General features: G+C 39.9%; 1 protein-coding gene across 6 annotated transcripts in view; it reads right to left on the bottom strand.

Moving 5' to 3' along the window:
* Positions 1-456: 456 nt before the first annotated feature.
* The window catches only part of cacna1ba (calcium channel, voltage-dependent, N type, alpha 1B subunit, a), a 775,969-nt gene continuing 750,924 nt past the window's right edge, over positions 457-25,501 (bottom strand). For 5 of the 6 annotated variants that reach the window (XM_078170996.1, XM_078170991.1, XM_078170994.1 and 2 more), the window contains one exon: positions 457-7,841. In XM_078170996.1, the coding sequence (XP_078027122.1) occupies positions 7,287-7,841 (555 nt within the window). In that variant the 3' untranslated portion in view covers positions 457-7,286. The remainder of the gene's footprint in view (positions 7,842-25,501) is intronic. The other variant, XM_078170995.1, reaches the window with a different exon arrangement.

Here is a 25,501-nt window from a genome sequence, read left to right as displayed (position 1 = left end):
AAAGAAATTCCCCTGTCAAAACATCAATGAAATCACATAATAGAGAAGAAAAAAACAGGTCAGGAAAGAAGAAATAGAGGAGGAGAGAGGGAAAAATCAAGACAAAACAAGGTAGCAAATAAAATTATGTGTAGGTTAAATTACTCATCACTGGTTCAAGTAGCTACAGTACCTGTACCTGTACATCTGACACTGATCACACCCTTGAATCCCATGAAATCAATGCTGCGCAGATGAATTGTGTGTATTACAATTATCGTCTAACATCATTGCGTCTGATAAATTGGTCTTCTTTGTCATAACGTTATATATGCTACAATAAAGCTTAAAGCTGACGTCACAATTAAATCATATCAACACCAAATTGATAGTCTGAATACAATCATCCTGATATTGAGCTGTGTTAGAAATTAACAGCTGCGCAAAAATATACCTAGTCTCCCTCTTTAAAAAACAAAAAAGAAAATCCCTCAAACACCATTAAGTGTAGACATGATAGGCTACTTTCCACATTTCCAGCAGCAAAGCTGTCAATTAGGCCCATTATCTTTAACAGGGATCATTTCCTCCAAAAAAACAAATGTTGGCACTAATTAATGGTGCTATTAAGTGTCCACAAATTATCAGTTTCTTTCTTATGAAGGGGTGGGATGAAATTTCGACTTCTTTCCACTCCTTTTTGAACAATCTTTTCATTGTCTGTTGTTGTTGCTTTCTTTTCTTTTCTAATGTTCAAAATAAACTTTCAAATCAAAATCAATCAAATTAATTAAACTTCCCGTCATGACTGGGCTGCATTTCTGTCAGCAGAGTCTTTTTTTTCCGAACAGCTGATTGGCCAGTGGGTGGTGCTTTTTATAGGATCAGATTCAACCCTGAACTTACCCTGCTCCGGAGCAGGATAGCCGTTCAGAGTAAGTTACCATGGTGATCTACCCCAATAAGAACTGAACCGGCTTCGTGAGACCGAAAACCCAGGGTTAACCCTGAAGTTACCTCGCTAAGACATTAATCCTGCTTCGTGATACAGGCCCCAGGTGCGGGGTGTTCCACTGATAGTTGTTGCAGTTAATTGCGCTACACTGTTTACTTTTACTTTTTTTCTCCTCTCTCCTTGACGTCTTGCATGTTGTCTGGGCGCAACAGTCCAAGCTCAACAGTCCTAAATGGTGGCAGCGCCCCTAGTGGCTGTTGGCAAAAATTCAGCGGAGCTTCGCCTCTTGGTATCCATGCTCTTTGGGACACTTAACAACATTTCTCCAACAGTGACAAATGGACGTGCACACGCTGTAAGTAGTGATGGTGAAATCGAAGCTTCATGAAGCATTGAACCACTTTGACACACCTGTTTCAAGAATGACACACTGCTTCGAAGCATTTCATACAGTCAGAAGACTGACGTGCTGGCTGTGTGTCAGAACTGCACCTAAGTGGAAGACCTGGAAAAGCCTCAAGACTGCCTGTAACGAGGCCTCGCTCCTGGTAGTCACGTGATTGTGGGCGTGCCGAAGCAGGGATCGAAACACTGCCTTGGAACGCTTGCGCTTCAAAAGATCGACACTGTGTCGAGCAAACTGGCTCGAGCGTAACATCACTATCTGTAAGTACAGTACGCATCTTCTTGTTACACGTGAAATACAATCCGCACGTAACAACGCATGTGCGTACGTGCGCACGCACGCGTACCAAAATTTACTATGTTAATCACGCATGCACACACACATTGCTGCGCGTGTTTATTTTTATATGGATAGGACTTCATACACATACATACACACACACACACACACACACCATGATTTTAAGGTTTATCAAAACCAAGAAAGACAACTGACTTCCATAAGGTCATGTTTCCTTTCTTGTTCTTTAAGCGTACTGTAGATATCATTTCTCTGTTTGCAGATAAGGCTTTCTGTACAACATGATTTCCTGCAGAGCTACATACAGAATGAACCAAACATCTAGTCAAGTGTGGATGCATTAGAAAACAGTTGACATTATATCTTTTTCTACAGTATATCTAAAAGGATAGGCACTTTGTCTTAAAACTTCGCAAAGAAGTCTGCAATAAACATTAGACCTGAAACGATGGCAAACCTTAAGCAGTTCACATAAACCACACCTTTGTTTTTTCATGTTATATAAAAAACTGCACACAATGAAAATAAAACATCTACAAGGACATTTTTGTAGAAAACAAATCAGTCAGTTAGGTACTTTTCCCTACTTCTTGGGTTGCTCCTCTCTTGAAGTTTGCAAGAAACGTTTGACAGACAAAACAATTGACGCTGTCTGTATGACAGCACTTCATCTGTTCAACTGATACAAAGGGAATGTTAAAAAGGATTAGGCATCATCATGGAATGGTAGAGTCCTAAACTAAAGACACAGCTGTTTGTACAGTGTCATGTCTTGGAGGTTTTCCAACATTTCAAACTATCGTTTCACTGAACTAATGACCTGTTTTGGTCCTGTGCCATCACTTCCTGTTTAATTTGCCATACTGACTCTCAAACACTCTCCAAACCTTCAGCTTCTGTTAGAATCAATAACTAAATTTACATACAGCTTCAGAATAAAATGGCCTGTTATTCGGTACATTGAGCTAATAATTAGCTGTTAGAATGTAACATTAAAGGGGAACTAATGATTTTTTCAGCCTGGGCCCTATTTTCCAATCTACTTTTGTCTAAATGAGTGATAGGATGTTCAATATTTAACATTTCTCCAGTACGAAGCTAAGGCTGACCTAGACTCACAAGTCAGTCTTTACACGCTTTGCTTAACTAAAGACTTACGTCTTTCTCCCTGATTTTGTGTTTAGATGGGTGGATACAATTTCAGAGTTTAAAAAAAAAAACTCCCTACGTTGCAGAACCAATAGTAAATCCGCAGGGCGGTCCTTCGGTGGCTTGCTGAACTCTTGTGCTCGTAAACATAGTCTGACTGCGTTAAAAGTTTCAAACAAAGTTGCTGTAAGTCCTTCATTTCCACAATTTTGTGGACTGAGCACACGTTTGATAAAACCGAGTTAAATCTCTCGGCATCCATTTTCAAGCTCTCTGTGTGTTTGTTTCCTTGCGGACGAGATAAGGCCTTGCCGGCCGTTTTCTCCGGTGTGTTAAACACACTTTAGAAAGGAGTGTCCCCAGACTATCACGGAGATCTCTGATTGTCTGGTGGCGAGACTAAGGCTGACCTGCCTGCAGCCTGTGAGCGCGCGCTATATTAAATAATAGGGCACTCAGACAGCGTCAAACAACATCAAAATACGTCCACTAAAAGTGCATTTTTATTCACACAGATAGGCTCGGATTGTTAGTATAATTATCCAACAACATAACGGAAAGGAGAAATGAACGTCTGTGTTTACCTTTAGCTGGATTCGGACATGTTCCTCTGCCTGTTGCAATTTTAGTATATGTGCTACCGAAGTAACACTGCTCCCTCTCTCTCCTCGTCCGCTTTTCAATTTCAATGAACTCTGCATCCGTGTATGTGTCAAATATTGAACATCCTATCACTCATTTAGACAAAAGTAGATCGGTTTGATCCATTAGTTCCCCTTTAAAGCTGCAATAATCAATATTCTTATGCATAATGGAGAAAAAGGTACATGTCATGTGACAGGTGCGACAAACCTACTAAGAATTACCACCAACTCTGCAGCTGAATTTTAGCATCTTTCAGCTCTGATAAACTGTACACTACCTGCTCATCACCAAACAGCAAACAGACAATGTAAGAGTTAAGCTACTGAAATTAGTGGAGCAGTTAGCAGAGACATTCTCATTCTCACATTCTCAGGTGGTCAGAGGCACAACTCCAAATTAAGTTGCTTTATGTTGCTTTCTGTCTGCTGTTGGTGAATTAAGCAACTGTTTGCTAACATGTTAAGCTTATCAACCTTATAATGTCAATGTTGTATTTAAAGGATGTTTTGCTATCCCCAAATAACAGAGAAAAAATAATGCAGTTTTAAGTCTTTGAAAATTAATTGCTATTATCAAAATTAATCCAAATAGTCAAATGCACAAACTATCCCAAATAACGTTTAGAGCAAAGCAGCATACACAGTGTAATAAGATAGCTGGAAGCACAGACTGTATCCTACATCAAGATGGAGAAAATGTCAGCTCCCTACAGTGAAGCCAAAACATCTTGAGTGCCCCCTGCTGGCTGGCTGCAGTACAGGTCATTAAGCCCACAATCTCCATGAAAGCTGATCGGAACACGGGCCAAACTAAAAAAATTAAAGCACACATCAAATTCATTTTTTCCCAAAGATGGTTTCTGTCAGTTTAGGCAGTTCTTATCATGCTGATATTTGTTCAAGTCATTATTTGTCTGATAAGTTTGGTTTTGATAAGTTATTTGATACTATGAAAAGGGGGTATGGTGTCATGATTGGCAGCTTGAACTGACTCGCGATTAAGTCGCAAATTATGTATGGGTGGGACCTCAATACTGCCGCTCCACCCACCAATCACTAGTGTGCAAAATATGGCTCAAAATGATGTCACTAGCACAAGATGAAAGCGGCAGTGTCCAGGATATTTTGGCTTCATTTTTTTACAGTCCAAAAAAATTAATTAATAAAGATGCATTTGAAGTGAAAATGGATGTGAAATAAAAAATAGTGATAAAATCTGATCCAATTAAATAGAACCATGTTTAATCATTTTCTCTGTCTGACAGTCTTCATTCACAAGACAAATTTACCATTTATCATTTTAGGGTAACAGAACAAACAAACAGTAAGTAACAAAAAATAAATGAAAACAAATGGAAGTGATGAAATCTATGTGCATGAAAAAAAGATCAATTGTAAATTGATTTGATTCACTTTATGACATTTTATTTGTAACAATAATGCTCTGATCAACTGGGCTGTGTGACTCTGCCATTTATCATTCACAATACCCAACTGACATTTATCGTTTATGGCAAGCAAGTTTTGCTACTTCCACCCAAAACGTCATGAAAAAGCATGCATACTGACTGAGTTTTTGGTTGCCATGTTTAGATCAGAGCTAATGACCAGGGCCCGTATTCACAAAGAATCCTAAGACTAAAAATAGCTCTTAGTGACGTCATTATAAGAAAAATCTTAGAATTCCTCGAATTCTAAGATTTTTCTTAGAATTTTCCCTTGGGAAGATAAAAGTTATTCACAAAGCATCTTAGGCCTTAAGAGAGCTCCTAAGGTGAAAAACTGTTAAGAGGAGGGAGGAGGACTTTTAAGAAGCCTAAGAGTGTCTTAAACAGAGAAGATGGCGGAAAGACAGAGAGGAAGGAGAGATATTCTCCGTATATTGAACGACAGTGATTTAATAAGACGCTACCGACTTGATCAGGCAGGGATAATGTTTGTGGTTGACCTCATCAGGGATGAGCTTACTTTTCCCACCCAGCATAGTAATGCAATAACGCCCGCTTTGGATTGCAGCACATACCAGCACTTCTCACACTCATCGCTTGTGCGTAAAAGGAGAGGGAACGACGCATTGATTTGTCGGGCAATACGCTCCCAAGTCTGCCTCTTCCTTGTGCCGTGATCCCGGGACCGAATTTCCCTCTTAAAACTCCTTTGTTCTCCTCCACGAGCTGCGCCAACAGCAGGCACTGCTCTACTGTCCAGTTCAGCTTTCTTGTTCTTTTTTCCTCCATTTCGTTCATTGTTTTGGTCATTCTGCCAAATCAAACTGCTTTTTACAAGGAGGCCAGCAATCACAGTAATTGCTGACAGCTGAGTCTGCGTCCACCATTAATATCAAATAGATTAAGTAGTAAAATTACCAGCATGGCGAGTAAACATAACAATAAGCAAATAAATATAATAATCGGCATGTTAATGAGGTACGTTCAAACATTTTGAAGCTGTGTAACAATTAATTTAATTTTGCTGAGTTTCATCATCATGACATAAAATTATTTTCATGATTACACATTTCTTAATACAGTCTAAGTTCTATGATCGGTTGATTTCACTGTCCATTCATTACTAGGAGCGCATTTGTTTTTTTCCTTTTTGTAACAACCAATCACAGCTTTTAGAAGACTGTGTCATACCTAGCAACGGGGTCAACCACACCTCCTCACTAAGATAAAAGTTTCTGTCTCCTCCTTGCTCAGAGTTGCTCTCAGAAACTTCCTGAATCACTCTTAAGCTAAGATTCCTTGCTAGGAATTTTTAGGCTAAGTTAGGAGCTCTCTGAGAGGACTCTGAGAATCTTTCTGAATATGGGCCCTGGCCAGGCCTGCAAATTAAGAGCCAAAACCTTGACATTTAGGATGGAAGTAACAAACATTGTTTGCTGTAAATGATAAATATCAGCATGGTGCTGTGAATTACAGTAGCAGTTACACAGCCCAGACTGCTTCAAAGAAATGTAATAAATCAATTGATATTTTATCACTCTTTTTTCAGTTCACATACATCACTCCCATTATTAATTCATGAGCAATTTCATTACTTCATTTTTTTCATTAATTTTTTTGTTCCTCCCACCCTTGAGGCCACTTTCCTTAAATGATAAATTTTGTGTTGAGAATGATGACTGTAAGACAGAGAAAATGATGAAACCTTTTTTTTTATTATATATGACAACTCTTCTAATCAAATCAACTTTAAATTAATCACATCACCTGATAATTTAACACTGCTTTTCATTTCACATCCATATTTAGTTTTCAGTTCACATTTTCATCATCTCCATTTTTTTAATCATTTTCATTACTTTCACCTCAGAGTGCAAGCACCTCATTTTATGCTTTAATGGGAAAAAAAAAAACTTTACTCCCTAGTAATCAAGAGACAAAAATAAACCTGAAGAGGAATACCACAATACATCACTAGTCTTTACATGAATGTTTTTTTTCTGGAAGACAGGCTGGACTCATGAATGACACATAGCAGGTCTGATAGTTGTGTTGTGTTGTGTGAATGAAGTTCTGTTTAAGGATCAATATGGTGCTGCCAACAAAACACTGAAGTCAAGGCAAATCTAGGACAGCTACTGTACGACATCTGGTATTGGCAGAAAGTCTAATCCTGTCTCATAATGCTATGTGCCCTTTGATAAAGATGAAACTTTTTTCTTCACATTCAAATATTACCTACTTCAAACTTTTTCCCTACTCCGATTTTCTCCCTAACCTCTCTAAGATTGGATTAAACTACAGCATTAAACACACATAGCGACAATATAAACTAAAGCCTTCAAAGAAAATGAACTCATCACAATTCCTAAAAAATACATTAAAAAGATTGTTTTAAAGCCATGCTAGCACCATTCATCCTCCTCTGCCTCCTGGTAATACCTGGGTGCCCTGATGCCAGAGCCTAGGCTGGTGCTACCCCCAGAGCTGAAGTGGTACCCGTTGGGCACCACAAGGTTCTGCTGCGGAGCAGGAAGCAGGGCTCCCATCATGCGAGGCAGTGCGGTCCGAGATAAGCGTCCGGCACGGGTACTGGGCGACAGTGATGTCGCATCCTGATAGATGTCCAGCTGGTCCGTGAGGCTGCCATAGAGGCTGCCCAGGGCCTCGCTGTGGCTCTGGCCCAGGAAGGGCTCGGAACTGATACGACTGACGGGGCAGGGAAGGTGGTGGGAGCCACTATGCTGGAGGGCGTTGTGCTCCGACAGGCCACGGCTCAGCCGACCAGGACTTAGAGAGGCCTGGCTGGAAATGAAGTGCAAAGGGGATGAATTGGCAGTCTTGTAGGCTACCCCGGGCCGTGGGGTGAGGGGGGTCTGGGGGAGCTGCCGACGTCCGTGGCTTGGCGTGCTCGAACTGGAGCTCAGTGCCACTGGGCTGCCTTTAACCCAACCACTGCCCTAGATGAAAATTGGACAAGCAATTTGAAAGGATAGAACAATGATGAAATTATGTGAGAAAGGAAAAGAAAGGGGAAGGAAACAGGGACAGGACCAACAGAAGGTGGAAAGGAAAGGAAAGACACCAAAATATGATATGACATAACAGATGACAGAGAACAAATAAGGGAGAGAGCAGACAGAGAAGACATAATTAAAGAGCAAGCACTAATGGAGAGGTAACGACAAACAGACAAAATGGATGGAAAATGATGAAAAGAGAAAGTGGGAAAAGAAGTGAAAAGCCATGAGAGGCTGCACTAAAGGCAGATGGAGGAGAAAGCATTAGTAAGAGCATGCAGAGGGATCACAGTAATACCTCAACACAGTCTGCATTCAATTTCCATTTTTCATCTTAATGTTTAATGTGCAGATATATAGACTTTCCCATTGCAATTCTGTTGTGAGGGCAACAGCTTTCGTTCCTGTTTACTCCCTGTCAGACACCAACGAAAATATAAAAGAAGGTATGGTCAAGATGTCAGTGACAGGGTTCTAGAGGAGCCAGACTTTGTTGTCAGTTCTATTGGACTCAATGGGGCAGGCACTGTAAATCCCACTATAAAATCTTTGTTGTTTTAACTTTGAAAAATCCTTCCACCAAATTAAAAAACACACATTATGTGATGCTTACTGATGTGTTCTATCTAACTATGCCCATTCATTTTCCTTGTTACTGGTCTCTCAACAGATTGTGGCTCTGTCCAGCAGCTGCATCTCAGCCTCTTCTGCATATATTCTAATCCTCACTTGGAGAAAAAATGTGGTGGAACGTCATTCCTGTGCGCTCCAGCGCTCCTGGTATTTAGAAATCCCAAAGGTATGATTTTCGTTACCATCAAAAATACATGCCCTTCTCTTGCCTTTGTGCTCCACTGTCCCACAGGTTAACTTATATCGCAGCTGTGCTTGGATGGTGTGACGTGTGTGGCTGTGCTGCTGCCGTGGTCCTGCCTGATGCCTCCTACTGCTGCTGTTATCATTAATCATACTTCTACTGTCATTATACACACATATCTTCTAAAAAAGCCCACCCTTGATCCAGAGGTGTTAGCCAACTATAGACCAAAATCTAATCTTCCCTGTCTTTCAAAGGTCCTTGAGAAAGTAGTCACAGACCAGCTGTGTGACTTTCTCCATGATGATAATTTATTTGAGGAATTTCAGTCAGGATTTAAAGTGCATCATAGCACTGAGACAGCACTAGTTAAAATTACAAATGATCTTCTGATTGCTTCAGACAACGGACTCGTCTCTGTACTTGTTTTATTAGATCTTAGTGCGGCATTTGACACAATTGACCATCAAATTCTGCTACAGAGACTGGAACATTTAATTGGCCTAAAAGGTTCTGCACTAAGCTGGTTTAAATCTTATTTATCTGATCATTTTCAGTTTGTTCATGTTAATGATTAATCATCCTTATGTACTAAAGTTTGTTTTGGACAAAAGGTTCTGTGCTCGGACCAATCCTATTCACTCTATATATGCTTCCCTTAGGTAAAATCATTAGAAATCACTCTGTAAATTTCCATTGTTATGCGGATGGTACACAATTGTATTTATCAGTGAAGCCAGAAGAAACTGATCAATTAACTAAACTTCAAAATTGCCTTAAAGACATAAAAACCTGGATGACCTCCAATTTCCTGATGTTAAATTCAGACAAAACTGAAGTTATTGTTCTTGGCCCCAATCACCTCAGAGACTCTTTATCTGATGACATAGTTTCTCTGGATGGCATTGCTCTGGCCTCTAGCACTACCGCAAGAAAACTCGGAGTAATATTTGACCAAGATTTGTCTTTTAATTCCCATTTAAAACAAACCTCACGGACTGCATTTTTTCATCTGCGTAACATTGCGAATGTTAGGTCTATCCTGACCCGAAGAGATGCAGAAAAATTGGTCCACGCTTTTGTTAACTCTAGGCTGGATTACTGTAATTCCCTATTATCAGGTAAAAACTCTCCAGCTAATTCAGAATGCAGTGGCACATGCACTGACAGAAATTAAGAGGTGAGAACACATTTCTCACCTCTTAATTTCTGTCAGTGGCTCCCTGTAAAATCCAGAATTGAATTACTCCTAACTTATAAAACTCTAAATGGTCAGGCTCTGTCATATCTTAGAGAGCTCATAGTGCCATATTATCCCACCAGAACACTGCGGTCTGAGAAAGCAGGTTTACTCGTGGTCCCTAAAGTTACCAAAAGTAGTACTATCAGGCTCCTCTCCTGTGGAATCATATTCCTGTTGCGGTCCAGGAGGCAGACAACATCTCCACATTTAAGACCAGACTTAAGACTTTCCTCTTTGATAAAGCTTATACTGTAGTTAGGGCTGGCTCAGGCTTGCCTTGTACCAGCCCCTGGTTAGGCTGACTTAGGCCTAGTCTGCCGGGGGACCTCCTATAATACATTAAGCACCTTCTCTTCTTCTCTCTCTCTCTCTCTCTCTCTCTCTCTCTCTCTCCTTTGCTAACACTCATGTCCTGTTACTGCATCTCGCTAACTCGGCCGTACTGCATGCCACTAACTTGGCTTCTTCTCTGGAGCCTTTGTGCTCCACTGTCTCGCAGATTAACTTAAATCGCAGCAGTGCCTGGATAGTGTGACGTTTGTGGTTGTGCTGTTGCCGTGGTCCTGCCGGATGCCTCCTGCTGCTGCTGTTATCATATCAGTCCTCTTTGCTTGCGAGTTAACGTTTTGCTTGCACATCAGTCCTCTTTGCTTGCGACATAAAAAGTTTTGCTTGCAGATCAGTCCTCTTTGCTTGCAAGTTCAACTGCACTTAATGGGCGGGACCTACACTGATGGATGAGAGAAGAGTTTCTATTGGTGGGTTTGACGTGGCTACACCCACGATTCCCTCTCTCCCACCGGAAATGCTCGACAGTCGGCATTACTACTACACTTCGGGGCACTGACCGTACTGACCATTGCGCCGTCGAATAGCTCTGCCCTGGCTAAACAAAAGCAATCCACATGCACCAGTTCAAATAAAACATTCTTGCTATTATTAGGCCTCGTCCACACAGACCTGTGTACTTCTGTGTATTATTCAATGCGATTTGGCTGTTTGGCAACACGCAACCTAGGCTTGTGCCAGTTTGAAAATTTTCCAACCGGTTTGATTTAAAACCAAATATCTAACCGAACTGATATATCTAATTATATACCTAATTTTACCAGTGGGGGTCCCATTTGAGCTATTTTTCCCAATAAAAGCCCATTATAGGTGTAATGCGCTTCCAATCCACTAGGTGGAGGTAATGCTGTATTAACCGCCAATACACACAAGGTTACACAAGAAGAAGAAGATGCAGAAGGACACCAAGGAACCTTCCTCCGACTCCGCTCGCTCAGTGGAGACACGGCGGTTGAGAGGGCCGAGCAAGAGGACGTTCCTGTAGTAGTTCCAGCCCCCCAAATAGTACCAGGAACTTCTTCAGTGGAAACAGGTCACTAGGGCAACAAACTGAATGACTGCTGACTCCCTCGCACTTTTTCCCGCCCCAATGAAATTTGATCTCTCGCAGCAGCAGCAGACATCTGAGCGGAGCGGAGCTGCGGAGTCCCTCTGAAGCCTCTGAGACAAACTAAACAAAACACTTGTAGGCTCCTCCACTTCATTTATAAACAAACATCACCTTATTAAGTTGTCATAATGCATGTTACAATGCAAGGTAAGTTGAATATAGTCCCTTGACATGTCGCCAATGTGAAAAGCTTTTTTTTTTTTTTTTTCTCTTCCGGTTCACGTGAATTAAACCGGGTGGAGCTCTTAAACCGGACCGAACCGGTTAAACCGGAAATCGGCACAAGCCTAACGCAACCGCACTTTCGGGCCCCCGAAACTGCGTTTCTTTAAAACTGGAGTCCAGGGTGAAGTTTTTGGAAGACTCCGGTGCCAGCGGTTGCGTGTAGATAGGATAACCGCAGTATTTTATTACCTGTCTCCATTGTTTGACGTCAGAGCAACGGTAAATAGCTCTTTTCTAAAAGTTTACTAACTACTAAAATCCCACATCCTGTGTTAAATACAATATATCTTAACTATATTTATTCTGCACTCTGCACTTAGCCCGTATGAATGTTTATCGTTGCTATGGCAACAAGTGACAACTGACGTTAGCGTCAGTTAGCTTAGCTCAATCGTCCGACAAACAATAACCCATAAAATTATAATTCAACATATTTAAACAAAATCAACAACAGCTACCAACAGTTACAGTCCTTACAACCTTAGCTAATGTGTTGGCACAGGTTGGATTGTCAAAATTAAAGTATTAACAGCTTAAATCCCTGAGGAACTACGCTAGCATTAGTGACGGTTGCATCCACTCGTATGCAGTTACCTTACGTTACAGTTCCCTCAAACAATATCACGAAGCACAATATAAACTATATAAACAAATGATCTATTTAGGGTACACTACTGATACTTTACTCAAATCAGTTATGCTTTAAATTGAATGGGGGGTATATGTGTGGTATCTGTAAAGATACAAAATCGATATCATATGCATAAAATAATGTCACAATTGAGTGGGCAGATACACATAAATACCCTATATGTCACACTAACTATGGCATATCCAGCTGCTCGACCTAACGACCAATGAAGGAGGCTGCTCCTGTTGCTAGCTACCCCAACTACACTACCACAAAAGCAACGATGGGCCTGCCAACGGAGGTTCTGGATCCTTGGATTTCCGTTGGCAGGCCCGTCGCTGCTTTTGTGGTAGTGTAGTTGGTTGTTCAGGCGCCTCTGCTGTTGAATTAGGTTGCGGTATTTTTGTGGATCGGGTTGTGTTTATTTTCCGCACTTCCCTATTCTGGTATTGACTCTGACTACAGAACTACAGAACTCCCATGTTGCTTTGCAAGCGTACTAGGCTGATGAGCAGAATTTAAGAAACAGGCTAAATGACATGATGTTGCACACTCTTGTACAGTAGGTGGCGGTATGCACCTTTAAATTGTTTGCAATTCGCCAACCGAGAGAAGAAGAAGAAAAAAATGCTTTGCAAGCCATCATTTGGATTGAGACTGGCCAATAGAGACTGTCATACAGCTTTCAGTTTAGGCCCCGCCCACCAGGTTCAACTTTTGACTTGCAAAACTTTTTGACTTGCAAACGAAAAAAAATGACTCGCAAAAAAATGACTCGCAAACAAAACTTTCGGATTTGCAAACAAAACTTTTGGATTTGCATTTTTTAATCAATCATTTTTTACTTGAAATAAAACACTTTTTGATTGCAATATTGATACTTTTGCTCTCAAATTTTTTTTGATTGCAAAACCTACTCTGTACTCTGAAAAATAAAGAAACAAATATAGCTCCATAGAGGTTTCTACCATTTTTTTCCCCCGTTAAAGGTTTTTTGGTGGGAGGTTTTTGCTGTAAAGCCCTCTGAGGTAGATTGTTATTTGTGATATTGGGCTTTATAAATAAAATTGATTGATTGATTGATTCTACTAAGATGATAGGAAGATGCTGTGTTGACTCGATGTGTTGTAGTGCACAGCATGTCCAGCAGGGTCAGTCTCTACCAGAGGTGGGAGTAAGTCACACTTGTGTAAGTTACGGGCAAGTCTCAAATCTTCACCTTCACGTCTCAAGCAAGTTGAGTCCTTGCTATAAGTCAAGCAAGCAGAGTCAAATCATTGGTCAGATGAAGCAAGTCTTAAGTCAAGTCATACTCAGAAACTCACAAAGTTAAGATAAGCTGCACCCAGTGGTGGAATGTAACAAAGTACATTTACTCAGGTACTGTAATTACGGATCTGAATCTTTTCTTCTCATGCCACCACCTCTGCTCCACTACATTCATTTGACAGCTTCAGTTACAAGTTACTTTCCAAATGAAGCTTTCTGCACACAAAACATATGAAAACATACAGGTACAGCTGAAATTATGAGTCAGTTAATGAACTGACAGGATATTAATTCAGAATCATTAGTCCTTTTTAATGCAAAACTATTTCATGGTTCCAGCTTCAAAAATGTGAGGATTTAGAATGTATTTTGAATAATGTTGAGATTTTAACTGTTGTTTGACAAAACAAAGATTATGAAGGTGTCACTGTGGGCTCTGGATAAGTGTGACGCCATTTCTCATTATTTCCAGATTTCTTACTGTTGAGTTACTGTTGGGTTTCAGCCTCAATGCCTGCCTAGCTCGACCTGGCATAGACAACAATAGAGGACACTGGACAAACTGCGCTCATTTTCCTCATTTATTGAAATGATGAAAAGTTTAAACATGAAGTTGATAACCTCAAAGAGAGAAAAATAATTCATGTCAGTTGATTCAATCAATAAATCCACGTAGTGACACAAACAACACAAATAACACAAACGACTGAATTTCAATCAGATGATTAATGATTAAATCAAAATATCATATTTTCAATGTCAAATACTATTGCTCATATAATCAATTTCATGCTGTAGCAGATATTTCTTCAATGTATTTATTGCTTTTTTGACAAACATTAATGCTTTGTTTTATATCATATTTATATTATTTTTAAATCATATTTGTAATAATTGTTAAATAATTACTCTATCTAAGATCAACCTCTCAGCTTCCTGGATTGCAGCCGTCAGCTCATCCTCTCCATTTCTGGTCTGTAGGATAGTTTGCACTATTTTCCTGAACTCATCCAATCTTGTCTCACAGTCAGTAATTGTTTTGTCCAGGTCAGTTTCCTGCTTCTCGTTAAGCTCTGCTCCCTCACCATCAGCAATATCGGCCTCAATATCTGCCAGCAGACCAGCCCTGTATTCATCATTTGCATCGCTTACACTCCTAGCCTCAGGAGTGAGCCTTTTGAACTTTCGTAGCTCAGTCTCAGTCATAGTCTGGGCTCCTCTGCTTAGGAAGTTTGCCACTTTGGTAACAGCACTTTTAGACAAGGCTGCTTTAGTTGCTTCACTGACTTTCCAAAGACTTTCTTTGCTATTTTGTGATGACAAGTAAACACAGTCAGTATAGTTTGTAGTTTATCCCATTCACGTTGACAGTTCTCTTCTGACACACTTTGGGCCTTTAATCCCTCCAGGCTCTAGTTTCCCAGCGCAGCGCAGGGTGGCGAACCCCGCGCAGAGCTAGTTTCGAGCAGCGCAACCCGAGGCACACTCAGTTTGGTAGTTTGGCAGACCGAGGTGCGCTGAAATGGGTGTGGCAGCGCAGCAGGGGGAGGTGTCGACAGATCCAGCTCGGCCCAGTGACAGTTTCGTGCCAAAAGGCTTCGCCGAAGGTGCGCCAAAAAGCTCGCCAGCTGAAACCAGGTCTACTGTCAGCGCAGGTGGAGCGCAGCCGGTGTAAGCCAAAGTTTGGCTGACCGGCGGACAGTGCGCACACGTCACCAAAATCTCACAGGCAGGTTTCCAGAATATCAGGCACATTAACAATGCAATAAATACCCACAAAACCACTATTCAATGCAACTATCTGCAATCAGCACATAAATCTATTTCTATATCAACTGTCCCGTCACATCTGATGTCAGATCAAAGGGGATTGGCACCATTTGGCACGTTTGGCACGCGTAATGGAAACCCAACCTGATTTGATTAACACAGCTACAAACTAATGAGTTCACATCCCTCTCAGCCAACAACAAACAGCCACAGCATCAGATAGGGAGTATATATTCAGCATCTGTCATCTTAGAAAAGTCAAAAGAAAAGAAACACAGTGAGACTGCGAGAGAGAAAGAGAGAGCGCGTGCGCACGAGAGAGACGCAACATTGATTTACAATTGTGGTGACCTCCTCCCAGGCCACCTTTGCATCATCAGCCTGTGGAGGTCTGCTCGCAGTTCCATATATTCGGACACTGCGAGCTTGGACCTCGTGGAAAAACATCAGTTTCCTCCAGGGAGAAGTTTGGCTGTCTGACGCTACTGCTCTCTTCTGCCATGGCGAATTGAGTAAACTCTCATTACGCCTTCGCGCGGCACATTTAAAGGCGAGGAGAGGGGCTCATTTGATTGGTGTGATGTGTGTAAAACCCACTCCACGCCTTCTCTCCTCCCTCTTTCCGACTTGCGCAGGTAGGAGGGACAGAGATGGGAAAGAGGAGTAGCTGCGCCAGGCGCACGGTGTGCCAAACTTGCAAAATCCGCCTGGCCACACCCAGTTGGCGAAGCGCAGGTGCGCTGCGCCCCCGCCTCGCCCGGTCTGCCAAACTAGAGCCCTCCGTCTTCACTGTCACAGGATATGGTTATCAACTGTCGAGTTACTGTTGGGTTTCAGCCTCAATGCCTGCCTGAACTTGATCTATAGACAACAACAGAGGACGCTCAACTCTGCTCATTTTCTTGCTCAAGTAATGAAAAGTTTGAGCATTAGACTGATAACCTCAAAGAGAGAAAAATAAATCATGTCAGTTGATTCAGTCAATAAATTCAAAATAAAAATTTGTTTGGTTTTCATTGCCTTATAATTATGCTTATATATATATATATATATATATATATATATATATATATATATATATATACATACATATATATATATATATATATATATATATATATATATATATATACATACATATACATACATATATATATATATATATATATATATATATATATATATATATAGCAAGGGCCTTGCTTTAGAGAGGTTGCCATGTTGCGCCACCATGTATGTAAGGCAGCCCGAGCGGACAATCCAGCCAGCCAGAGAACGCATTTCGTGTGTATAAATAAACCAACGAAGACAGCAGGAGGAAGGAAGGAAACAGCAGAGAGTGTTAGTAGTTTGTCGATAGAGAGTAGTGAAAGGTTTTTTTAGTTATAAACATCCCTTTTATTCTCAGTGGAAAGTGGATATTTTAAGATAGTTCCAGCATCAAAATGCATTTTGTTAACATTTCTAGTGAGAAATGTACATTCTATTTTCATAATCTTCGTTCAGTGAATGTTTATGATGTTTAGTTTGTCAGTTATAATGAGGATTAATTTTGCTATATAAAAACTGGCATGCTATTTACACGCCATCCTATGCGAACACGTTCATGTGCTCAGTGTTCTCCGACAAATTGCGATGAAATACGAAGTGGTAGAGTGGTTCCTGTCAGACCGCTTTTTGTCAGTGGCAAGCAACAGCAAACTGCTTCCGGGCCTTTTAAAATAAAACTAATGTAAGCTATTTTATTGAGTCGCCTTTTTGAGTTCCCTCCTTTAAGCAGTTACACATTGTATATGGCTAGTGCTTTTAATGTCATCGACTATACAGTAAAAACAAAACAACAAATGCTAACATTGACGCTAGATGCCACCAAACTTTTATTAATTTGATGAAGAATATGTATAAAGAACCAATAGCAAGAGTTAGAGTCAATGGGATCCTTTCTAAGACTTTTAATTTAAAAAGAAGAACAAGACAGGGAGACCCATTATCCCCACAATTATTCGCTTTATATATAGAACCATTAGCGGAGAGGATTAGGATAAATAAGAGGATAAAGGGTCTTAAAATTAAAGAAGATGAACAGAAATTAGCAATGTACACGAATGATATTATAGTGTACCTCACAGACATATTGCCAGCGTTACTAGATGAAGTTAGAAACTATGGAGTAATGTCCGGTTCTAAGTTAAATTTAAATATAACTGAAGCTATGGAAATTGGTACCCATTTGGAGAGAGACTTTAAAAAAACAGTTTGATTTTAGATGGGACCAGAATAAAGTGAGGTATCTAGGAGTTATTATACCCAATAATTTAGATTTACTATATCATTGTAATTTCGGGAATCTGGAGAATTTGGTAAAGCAAGATCTGAATAGGTGGAAAATCTTACCTCTCACATTATTGGAAGAGATAAATACCATTAAAATGAATATTTTGCCACGTTTTTTGTTCTTATTTCAGAATTTGCCTATGTAGTATATACCACCCACATGTTTTAATGTTTGGGATGGGCTGCTTAGAACATTTTTATGGGATGAAAAGAAGCCAAGAGTGAAACTCAAAATCCTGCAACAAAAAAAAGAAAGAGAGGGACTTGCATTACAAGTTTAATTAATTACTATTACTCAGCACAGGTTAAACCAATTTTAATGTGGATGAATAATGAGATGAGACCCAAATGGAAACTCATCAAGTTTAATATGGTTGAATCATGCAGTACTTTGATTTTCTCAGACTCTAAAAAAACCACAGATTAAAACACAAAGTTACTCTGTACATAACACATTTAAAATCTGGAGAAGAATATGTAAAAGAAGAATATGTAAAAGAACCAAAGTTAAGGAACAGGAAATCACTTGTTTAAGAGAGATAGCTTGGGACCCAGATTTTACTCCAAACAGTATTGATGATGTTTTTAAAAAATGGGAAAGTAAGGGCCTCACAAGATTTTATCAAATGTATGAGGAAGAAGCAGTGGACTCTTTTGAAAATATAGCAAATAGATTTGGTTTAAACAAGAATCACTTCCACCGATATTTGCAAGTGAGAAACTATTTGAAAGAAAAAGTCCAAAGGAGAGCTCTTGGAGATCTCCATCCCCTTCTGAGACATATGATAAAGGCTAATCAAAACCATAATTTTAAAAAGATAACTGGACAAATGCACCAAATAATTAAGGAATACAGAATTGAAGACTTAAATAACATTAAAGATAAATGGCAGACAGAACTGAAAACATCTATTACAGACGATGAGTGGAATCAGAGTTTTAAAGATAATTTCTCCAATATAAAATTGCCCTTCTGGCAAGAATATTCTTGGAAGATGAATATACGGTATTTTAGAACACCACTGACTTTAGCCAAGTATACACAGAATAATGCTAGCTGCTGGAGGGAATGTGGGGAAGGCAAAGCGGACCACACTCATATATTCTTTACATGTAAAAAAAAATAGAAATTTATTGGTCAGAAGTCATACACACAATAGAGCAGATGTTTGGGAAATTGGGGCAATTTAATAAATATACTTCATGGTTGGGAATAGGTTCTAATGGCCTTCAAAAGGAAGAAGAATATTTATTTTGGATTTTAAGAATCACAGCACTGACAGATAACAAGAAACTGGAAAAAGTTGGAAGCCCCCAAAGTAAATAAGTGGCTAGAGACTATAGAGGATATCTATAGGATGAAGTTTGAAAATTCACAACAAATCAACCATATGTGCTACAGATTAGCAACTTTCACCAAAATGTAGCCCCAATACGGAACAAAGTTTTGTACATTTAAACCTATTGCAAATTATGAAGTCCATCACTCTGTTTTTTTTTCAAAAACTGTATAACTTATTAAACCTATCTCCTCCCACAATTTTTGCTCAATTGACACCAAACTTGCTACAGAGCATCTTCAGACTGTCCTACACAAACAATCCACACAGATTTTTGATTTATCGAAAATTGAGCCTACACTGTATCAAAATGTTTGGCTGTAAATGGTATTGTAAACACATACTTGCAAATTCTTGCTAAATACATTTTCAATGTTCATGAAAAAAATTGACAAAATTTTAGAGTCATGGTAGATCATGTTTGGAAAATATCACAATTTTATCTCAGAAACTGAATTTTTTTACAGCATTTTGAATTTCACTCTCATGCGAACAATTTGAGTCAATGCAAAAATGGCATTTTTAAACATCAGTTTTTCACTTATGGAGCCAATAAATCATTGTTAAAAACAAATTACCAACATCTCCATGCTGTCTAGATGCAATTTGTGTATTTTCGGATTTTTGTCTTAATAACTGAATTTTTGACAGCCGTTTTAAATCTGCCTTTACACACTAACAGCTGCTGTCTTGCACACAGGTGACTGGCTTAGTCAATTTGTGAAGCTACATGCGACATTTCCGTTTGCCAATTAGCTCAGTGAGATAGAGGATGGTTTTTGGTGTTGAAGATTGTGAGTTCAAGCCTCAGCTCATGCAACATTTCCATATGAGAAATCTACCCAAACTTTTCATAAAGGTCCAGTCTCAAGCCAGATGTCCTCAACTGGAAACACAAGACAGTAGTCCTAACGGTGGCGCTACAGCAAGCCTCTAAATTTCAAAACTTTGAAAATTCATAACAAATCAACCATATGTGCTACAGCTTTGGAACTTTGAAATTTGCTTTTCCATGGCATGGATGGCTACTGTCTGGCACCCTGATGCTTGGCTTAGTCAATTTGTGAAGCCACACATGAACTGTCACTTGCCAATTAGCTCAGTGAGATAGAAGACGGACCTTAGTCTCAGAAGGTGTGAGTTCAAGCCTCAGCTAAGGCAGAATGGACATTCTAATGTGAAAGTCCTATGTTCAGGCATCATGCTGGATTAGAGACTACTAAAGTTAAAATAATTATGATCCAGACAGTTTTGTGGAGAGACAAATAGTCTTTATCAACACTTTTCCCTATTATCCCTTGTCTCTTTTCCCTGTTTATTTGGCTTAGCTATCAGTCAATATGCAGAGTCTCCAATAGCTACTTTTACATTTTAAAAAATGTTTTCATCTTTGTCACCATGGATAATGTTTAGCTTTAAACTAGATCAGGCCAGTTTGTTCATAATTGCTAGCAGTTAATGTTATTCTTACTTTCTTGTTCTTTCTTCTTACTTCACTTCAGCCACTCATCCACAATTTGAAGGGCATGCCATAATTATATGATGTAACTTCTATGTTGTGATATGCTTTGTTTTAGTGTGTGTGTGTATTACATTTTTCACATGGGCTTTTACATATACCTACAGAAGCCCTAAACGGTCATACATACATACATTTTATTTCCTCCGTTTTCTCGTGATAACGAGATAATTCCTCCGTTTTCCCATGATAACGAGATAATTTTCCTCCATTTTCCCGTGATAACGAGATAATTTTCCTCCGTTTTCTTGTGATAACGAGATTATTTTCCTCCGTTTTCCTGTGAAAACGAGATAATTAATTGGAGAGATAATAAATGAAACGTGATAGGCCTGAGATTTCCATCACAGTGACATGTCATGCTGACTGACGTCTCCTTGAACACCAACGTTAAGCCTAGTTCTCTGCTTGTTTGTGTTTTGTTTTGTGTTTTGCAGCATGCATATCAGTCTGCTCCTCTCACTCAGGAGAAACTGGACACAAATAACGATGTCGGACTCCGTAGTTTTCTCTGGACCCCTCCCAAATCTGACCAGTGATGACATGTTTAGCCGCATGTCATCATTTAACCGCTGGCTGTCCAGGTGGTGTCCAGCAAACGATGTGGGTTTTGTTAATAATTGGCAAACTTTCTGGGGAAAACCTGGTCTTATTAGGAGAGACGGCATTCACCCCACTTTGGATGGAGCTGCTCTCATTTCTAGGAACCTGGCAAATTTTATTAGTAATTTAAATCCCTGACAACCCAGAGTTGAGACCAGGACAGAGAGTTGCAGTCCTAAACGCCTCTCTGAGCTTCTAGTTCAGGTACCCAGCCATAGTTTTCATAGTTTTATACAAACGGTGTCTGTCCCCCGACCACCTAAATTATTTAAATCTCAAATTAAACAAAGAGGAGTTGTGCATAACAACCTCATAAAAATTAAAACCTCTTCTGTGACAGAAAGACAAAACAGGAGAATTAAATGCGGACTGTTAAATATCAGGTCTCTATCGTCTAAAGCAGTGTTAGTAAACGAATTAATATCAGATAATCATATTGATTTACTCAGTCTCACTGAAACCTGGCTGTGTCAAGATGAATATGTTAGTCTAAATGAGTCCACTCCTCCCAGTCATAATAATACCCACATTCCTCGAGGCAGCGGCCGAGGAGGGGGAGTTGCAGCCATTTTTAACTCTAGTCTGTTAATCAGCCCTAAACCTAAACTAGATTATAATTCATTTGAAAGCCTCGTTCTTAGTCTTTTACATCCGACCTGGAAAACCTCGCAGCCACTTTTATTTGTTATAGTGTACCGTGCTCCTGGCCCATATTCTGAATTTGTATCTGAATTCTCAGAGTTTTTATCCAGTTTAGTTCTTAAATCAGATAAAGTTATTATTGTAGGTGATTTTAACATTCATGTCGACGTTGATAATGACTCCCTGGCTACCGCGTTTATCTCATTAATAGACTCCATTGGCTTCAGTCAGGGTGTACATGAACCCACTCACTGTTTTAACCATACCCTCGATCTAGTTCTGACGTATGGAATTGAAATTGATAACCTAAAAGTCTTTCCACAGAATCCCTTGCTATCAGATCACTATCTGATTACTTTTGATTTCTTTTTACTCGATTACACGCCACTCAGCAACAGTTACTATACTAGATGTTTATCAGATAGTGCTGTCGCAAAATTTAAGGAAAAGATTACTTCGTCGTTAAATTCAATACCAATACCTTCAGTAACAGAGGTTTCCCGTGCCGACTTTAACCTCTCCCAAATTGATCATTTTGTTGATAGCGCCGTAGGCTCGCTGCGAACAACGCTCGACTCTGTAGCTCCTCTTAAAAAGAAGTTAACAAAGCAAAGAAAGTTTGCTCCTTGGTATAACTCTCAAACCCGTAGGTTAAAACAAATATCGCGAAAATTTGAAAGGAATTGGCGATTAACCAAACTGGAAGAATCTCGTTTAATCTGGACAGACAGTCTCAAAACTTATAAGAGGGGCCTCCGCAATGCCAGAGCAAACTATTACTCAGCATTAATAGAAGAAAACAAGAACAACCCCAGGTTTCTTTTCAGCACTGTAGCCAGGCTGACTGAGAGTCAAAGCTCTATTGAGCCTTGTATTCCTTTAGCCCTTAGCAGTAATGATTTTATGAGCTTTTTTAATGACAAAATTCTAACTATTAGAGGCAAAATTCATGACCTCCTGCCCTCAGATGGTAGGCCTACCTATCTAACCTCAAACACAGCTGTAGAACCTAATATATATTTAGATTGCTTCTCCCCAATTTCTCTTCAAGAATTGACCACAGTGATTTCTTCATCTAAATCATCAACGTGTCTCTTAGACCCCATCCCAACTAGGCTTAAGGAGGTCTTTCCTTTAGTTAACACTCATATATTAGATATGATCAATATATCCTTATTAACAGGCTATGTGCCACAGTCTTTTAAGGTAGCTGTAATTAAACCTCTCCTAAAAAAGCCCACCCTGGATCCAGAGGTGTTAGCCAACTATAGACCAATATCTAATCTTCCCTTTATGTCAAAGATCCTTGAGAAAGTAGTCGCAGACCAGCTGTGTGATTTTCTCCAGGATAATAATTTATTTGAGGAATTTCAGTCAGGATTTAGAGTGCATCATAGCACTGAGACAGCTCTAGTTAAAATTACAAATGACCTTCTGATTGCTTCAGACAAAGGACTCGTCTCTGTTCTTGTTTTATTAGATCTTAGTGCGGCGTTTGACACAATTGACCATCAAATTCTACTGCAGAGACTGGATCACTTAATTGGTCTAAAAGGTTCAGCACTAAGCTGGTTTAAATCTTATTTATCTGATCGTTTTCAATTTGTTGACGTTCGTAATGAATCATCCTTACGTACCAAAGTTTGTTTTGGAGTTCCGCAAGGTTCTGTGCTCGGACCAATCCTATTTACTCTATATATGCTTCCTTTAGGTAACATCATTAGAAATCACTCTATAAATTTCCATTGTTATGCGGATGATACACAGTTGTATTTATCGATGAAGCCAGAAGAAAGTAATCAATTAACTAAACTCCATAACTGCCTTAAAGACATAAAAAATTGGACGAGCACCAATTTCCTGATGTTAAATTCAGACAAAACTGAAGTTATTGTTCTTGGCCCCAAACAACTCAGAGACTCTTTATCTGATGACATAGTTTCTCTAGATGGCATTGCTCTGGCCTCTACCACTACCGTAAGAAACCTCGGAGTAATATTTGATCAAGATTTGTCTTTTAATTCTCATTTAAAGCAAACCTCACGGACTGCATTTTTTCATCTGCGTAATATTGCGAAAATTAGGCCTATCCTGACCCGAAAAGATGCAGAAAAATTGGTCCACGCTTTTGTTACCTCAAGGCTGGATTACTGTAACTCTCTATTATCAGGTAGCTCTAGTAAGTCCTTAAAAACTCTCCAGCTAATTCAGAATGCAGCAGCACGTGTACTAACAGGAACTAAGAAACGAGACCATATTTCTCCTGTTTTAGCTTCTATGCACTGGCTCCCTGTAAAATCCAGAATTTAATTTAAAATCCTACTGTTAACTTATAAAGCTCTAAATGGTCAAGCTCCGTCATATCTTAGAGAGCTCATAGTGCCATATTATCCCACCAGAACACTGCGCTCTGAGAACGCAGGGTTACTCGTGGTCCCTAAAGTCTCCAAAAGCAGATCAGGAGCCAGAGCCTTCAGCTATCAGGCTCCTCTCCTGTGGAATCATCTTCCTGTTACGGTCCGGGAGGCAGACACCGTCTCCACATTTAAGACTAGACTTAAGACTTTCCTCTTTGATAAAGCTTATAGTTAGGGCTGGCTCAGGCTTGCCCTGTACCAGCCCCTAGTTAGGCTGACTTAGGCCTAGTCTGCCGGAGGACCCCCTATAATACACCGGGCTCCCTCTCTCTCTCTCTCTCTCTCTCTCTCTCTCTCTCTCTCTCTGCATCTTGCTAACTCGGCCATTCTGGATGTCACTAACTCGGCTTCTTCTCCGGAGCCTTTGTGCTCCACTGTCTCTCAGATTAACTCATACCGCAGCGGTGCCTGGACAGCATGATGTATGTGGTTGTGCTGCTGCCGTGGTCCTGCCAGATGCCTCCTGCTGCTGCTGCCATCATTAGTCATTAGTCATACTTCTACTGTTATTATACACATGACTATTGTCACACAAGTATACTGTCAGATATTAATACATACTTTCAACATATTGTACCACAGTAGCCAGAACTATAACTATAATATTATTACTTTCATTAATGTTGTTGTAAGCTACTGTCATTACCTGCATCTCTCTCTCTCTCTCTCTCTCTCTCTCTCTCTCTCTCTCTCTGCATCTTGCTAACTCGGCCATTCTGGATGTCACTAACTCGGCTTCTTCTCCGGAGCCTTTGTGCTCCACTGTCTCTCAGATTAACTCATACCGCAGCGGTGCCTGGACAGCATGACGTATGTGGTTGTGCTGCTGCCGTGGTCCTGCCAGATGCCTCCTGCTGCTGCTGCCATCATTAGTCATTAGTCATACTTCTACTGTTATTATACACATATGACTATTGTCACACAAGTATACTGTCAGATATTAATACATACTTTCAACATATTGTACCACAGTAGCCAGAACTATAACTATAATATTATTACTTTCATTAATGTTGTTGTAAGCTACTGTCATTACCTGCATCTCTCTCTCTCTCTCTCTCTCTCTCTCTCTCTCTCTCTGTCTCATTGTGTCATATGGATTACTGTTAATTTATTATGCTGATCTGTTCTGTACGACATCTATTGCACGTCTGTCCGTCCTGGAAGAGGGATCCCTCCTCAGTTGCTCTTCCTGAGGTTTCTACCGTTTTTTTCCCCCGTTAAAGGGGTTTTTTTTTGGGGAGTTTTTCCTTATCCGCTGTGAGGGTCTTAAGGACAGAGGGATGTCGTATGCTGTAAAGCCCTGTGAGGCAAATTGTGATTTGTGATAT

The sequence above is a fragment of the Epinephelus lanceolatus genome, chromosome 9 (assembly GCF_041903045.1).
Source record: "Epinephelus lanceolatus isolate andai-2023 chromosome 9, ASM4190304v1, whole genome shotgun sequence".
In the NCBI taxonomy this organism is placed as follows: domain Eukaryota; kingdom Metazoa; phylum Chordata; class Actinopteri; order Perciformes; family Serranidae; genus Epinephelus; species Epinephelus lanceolatus.
This window is presented reverse-complemented; position numbering and strand designations above follow the sequence as displayed.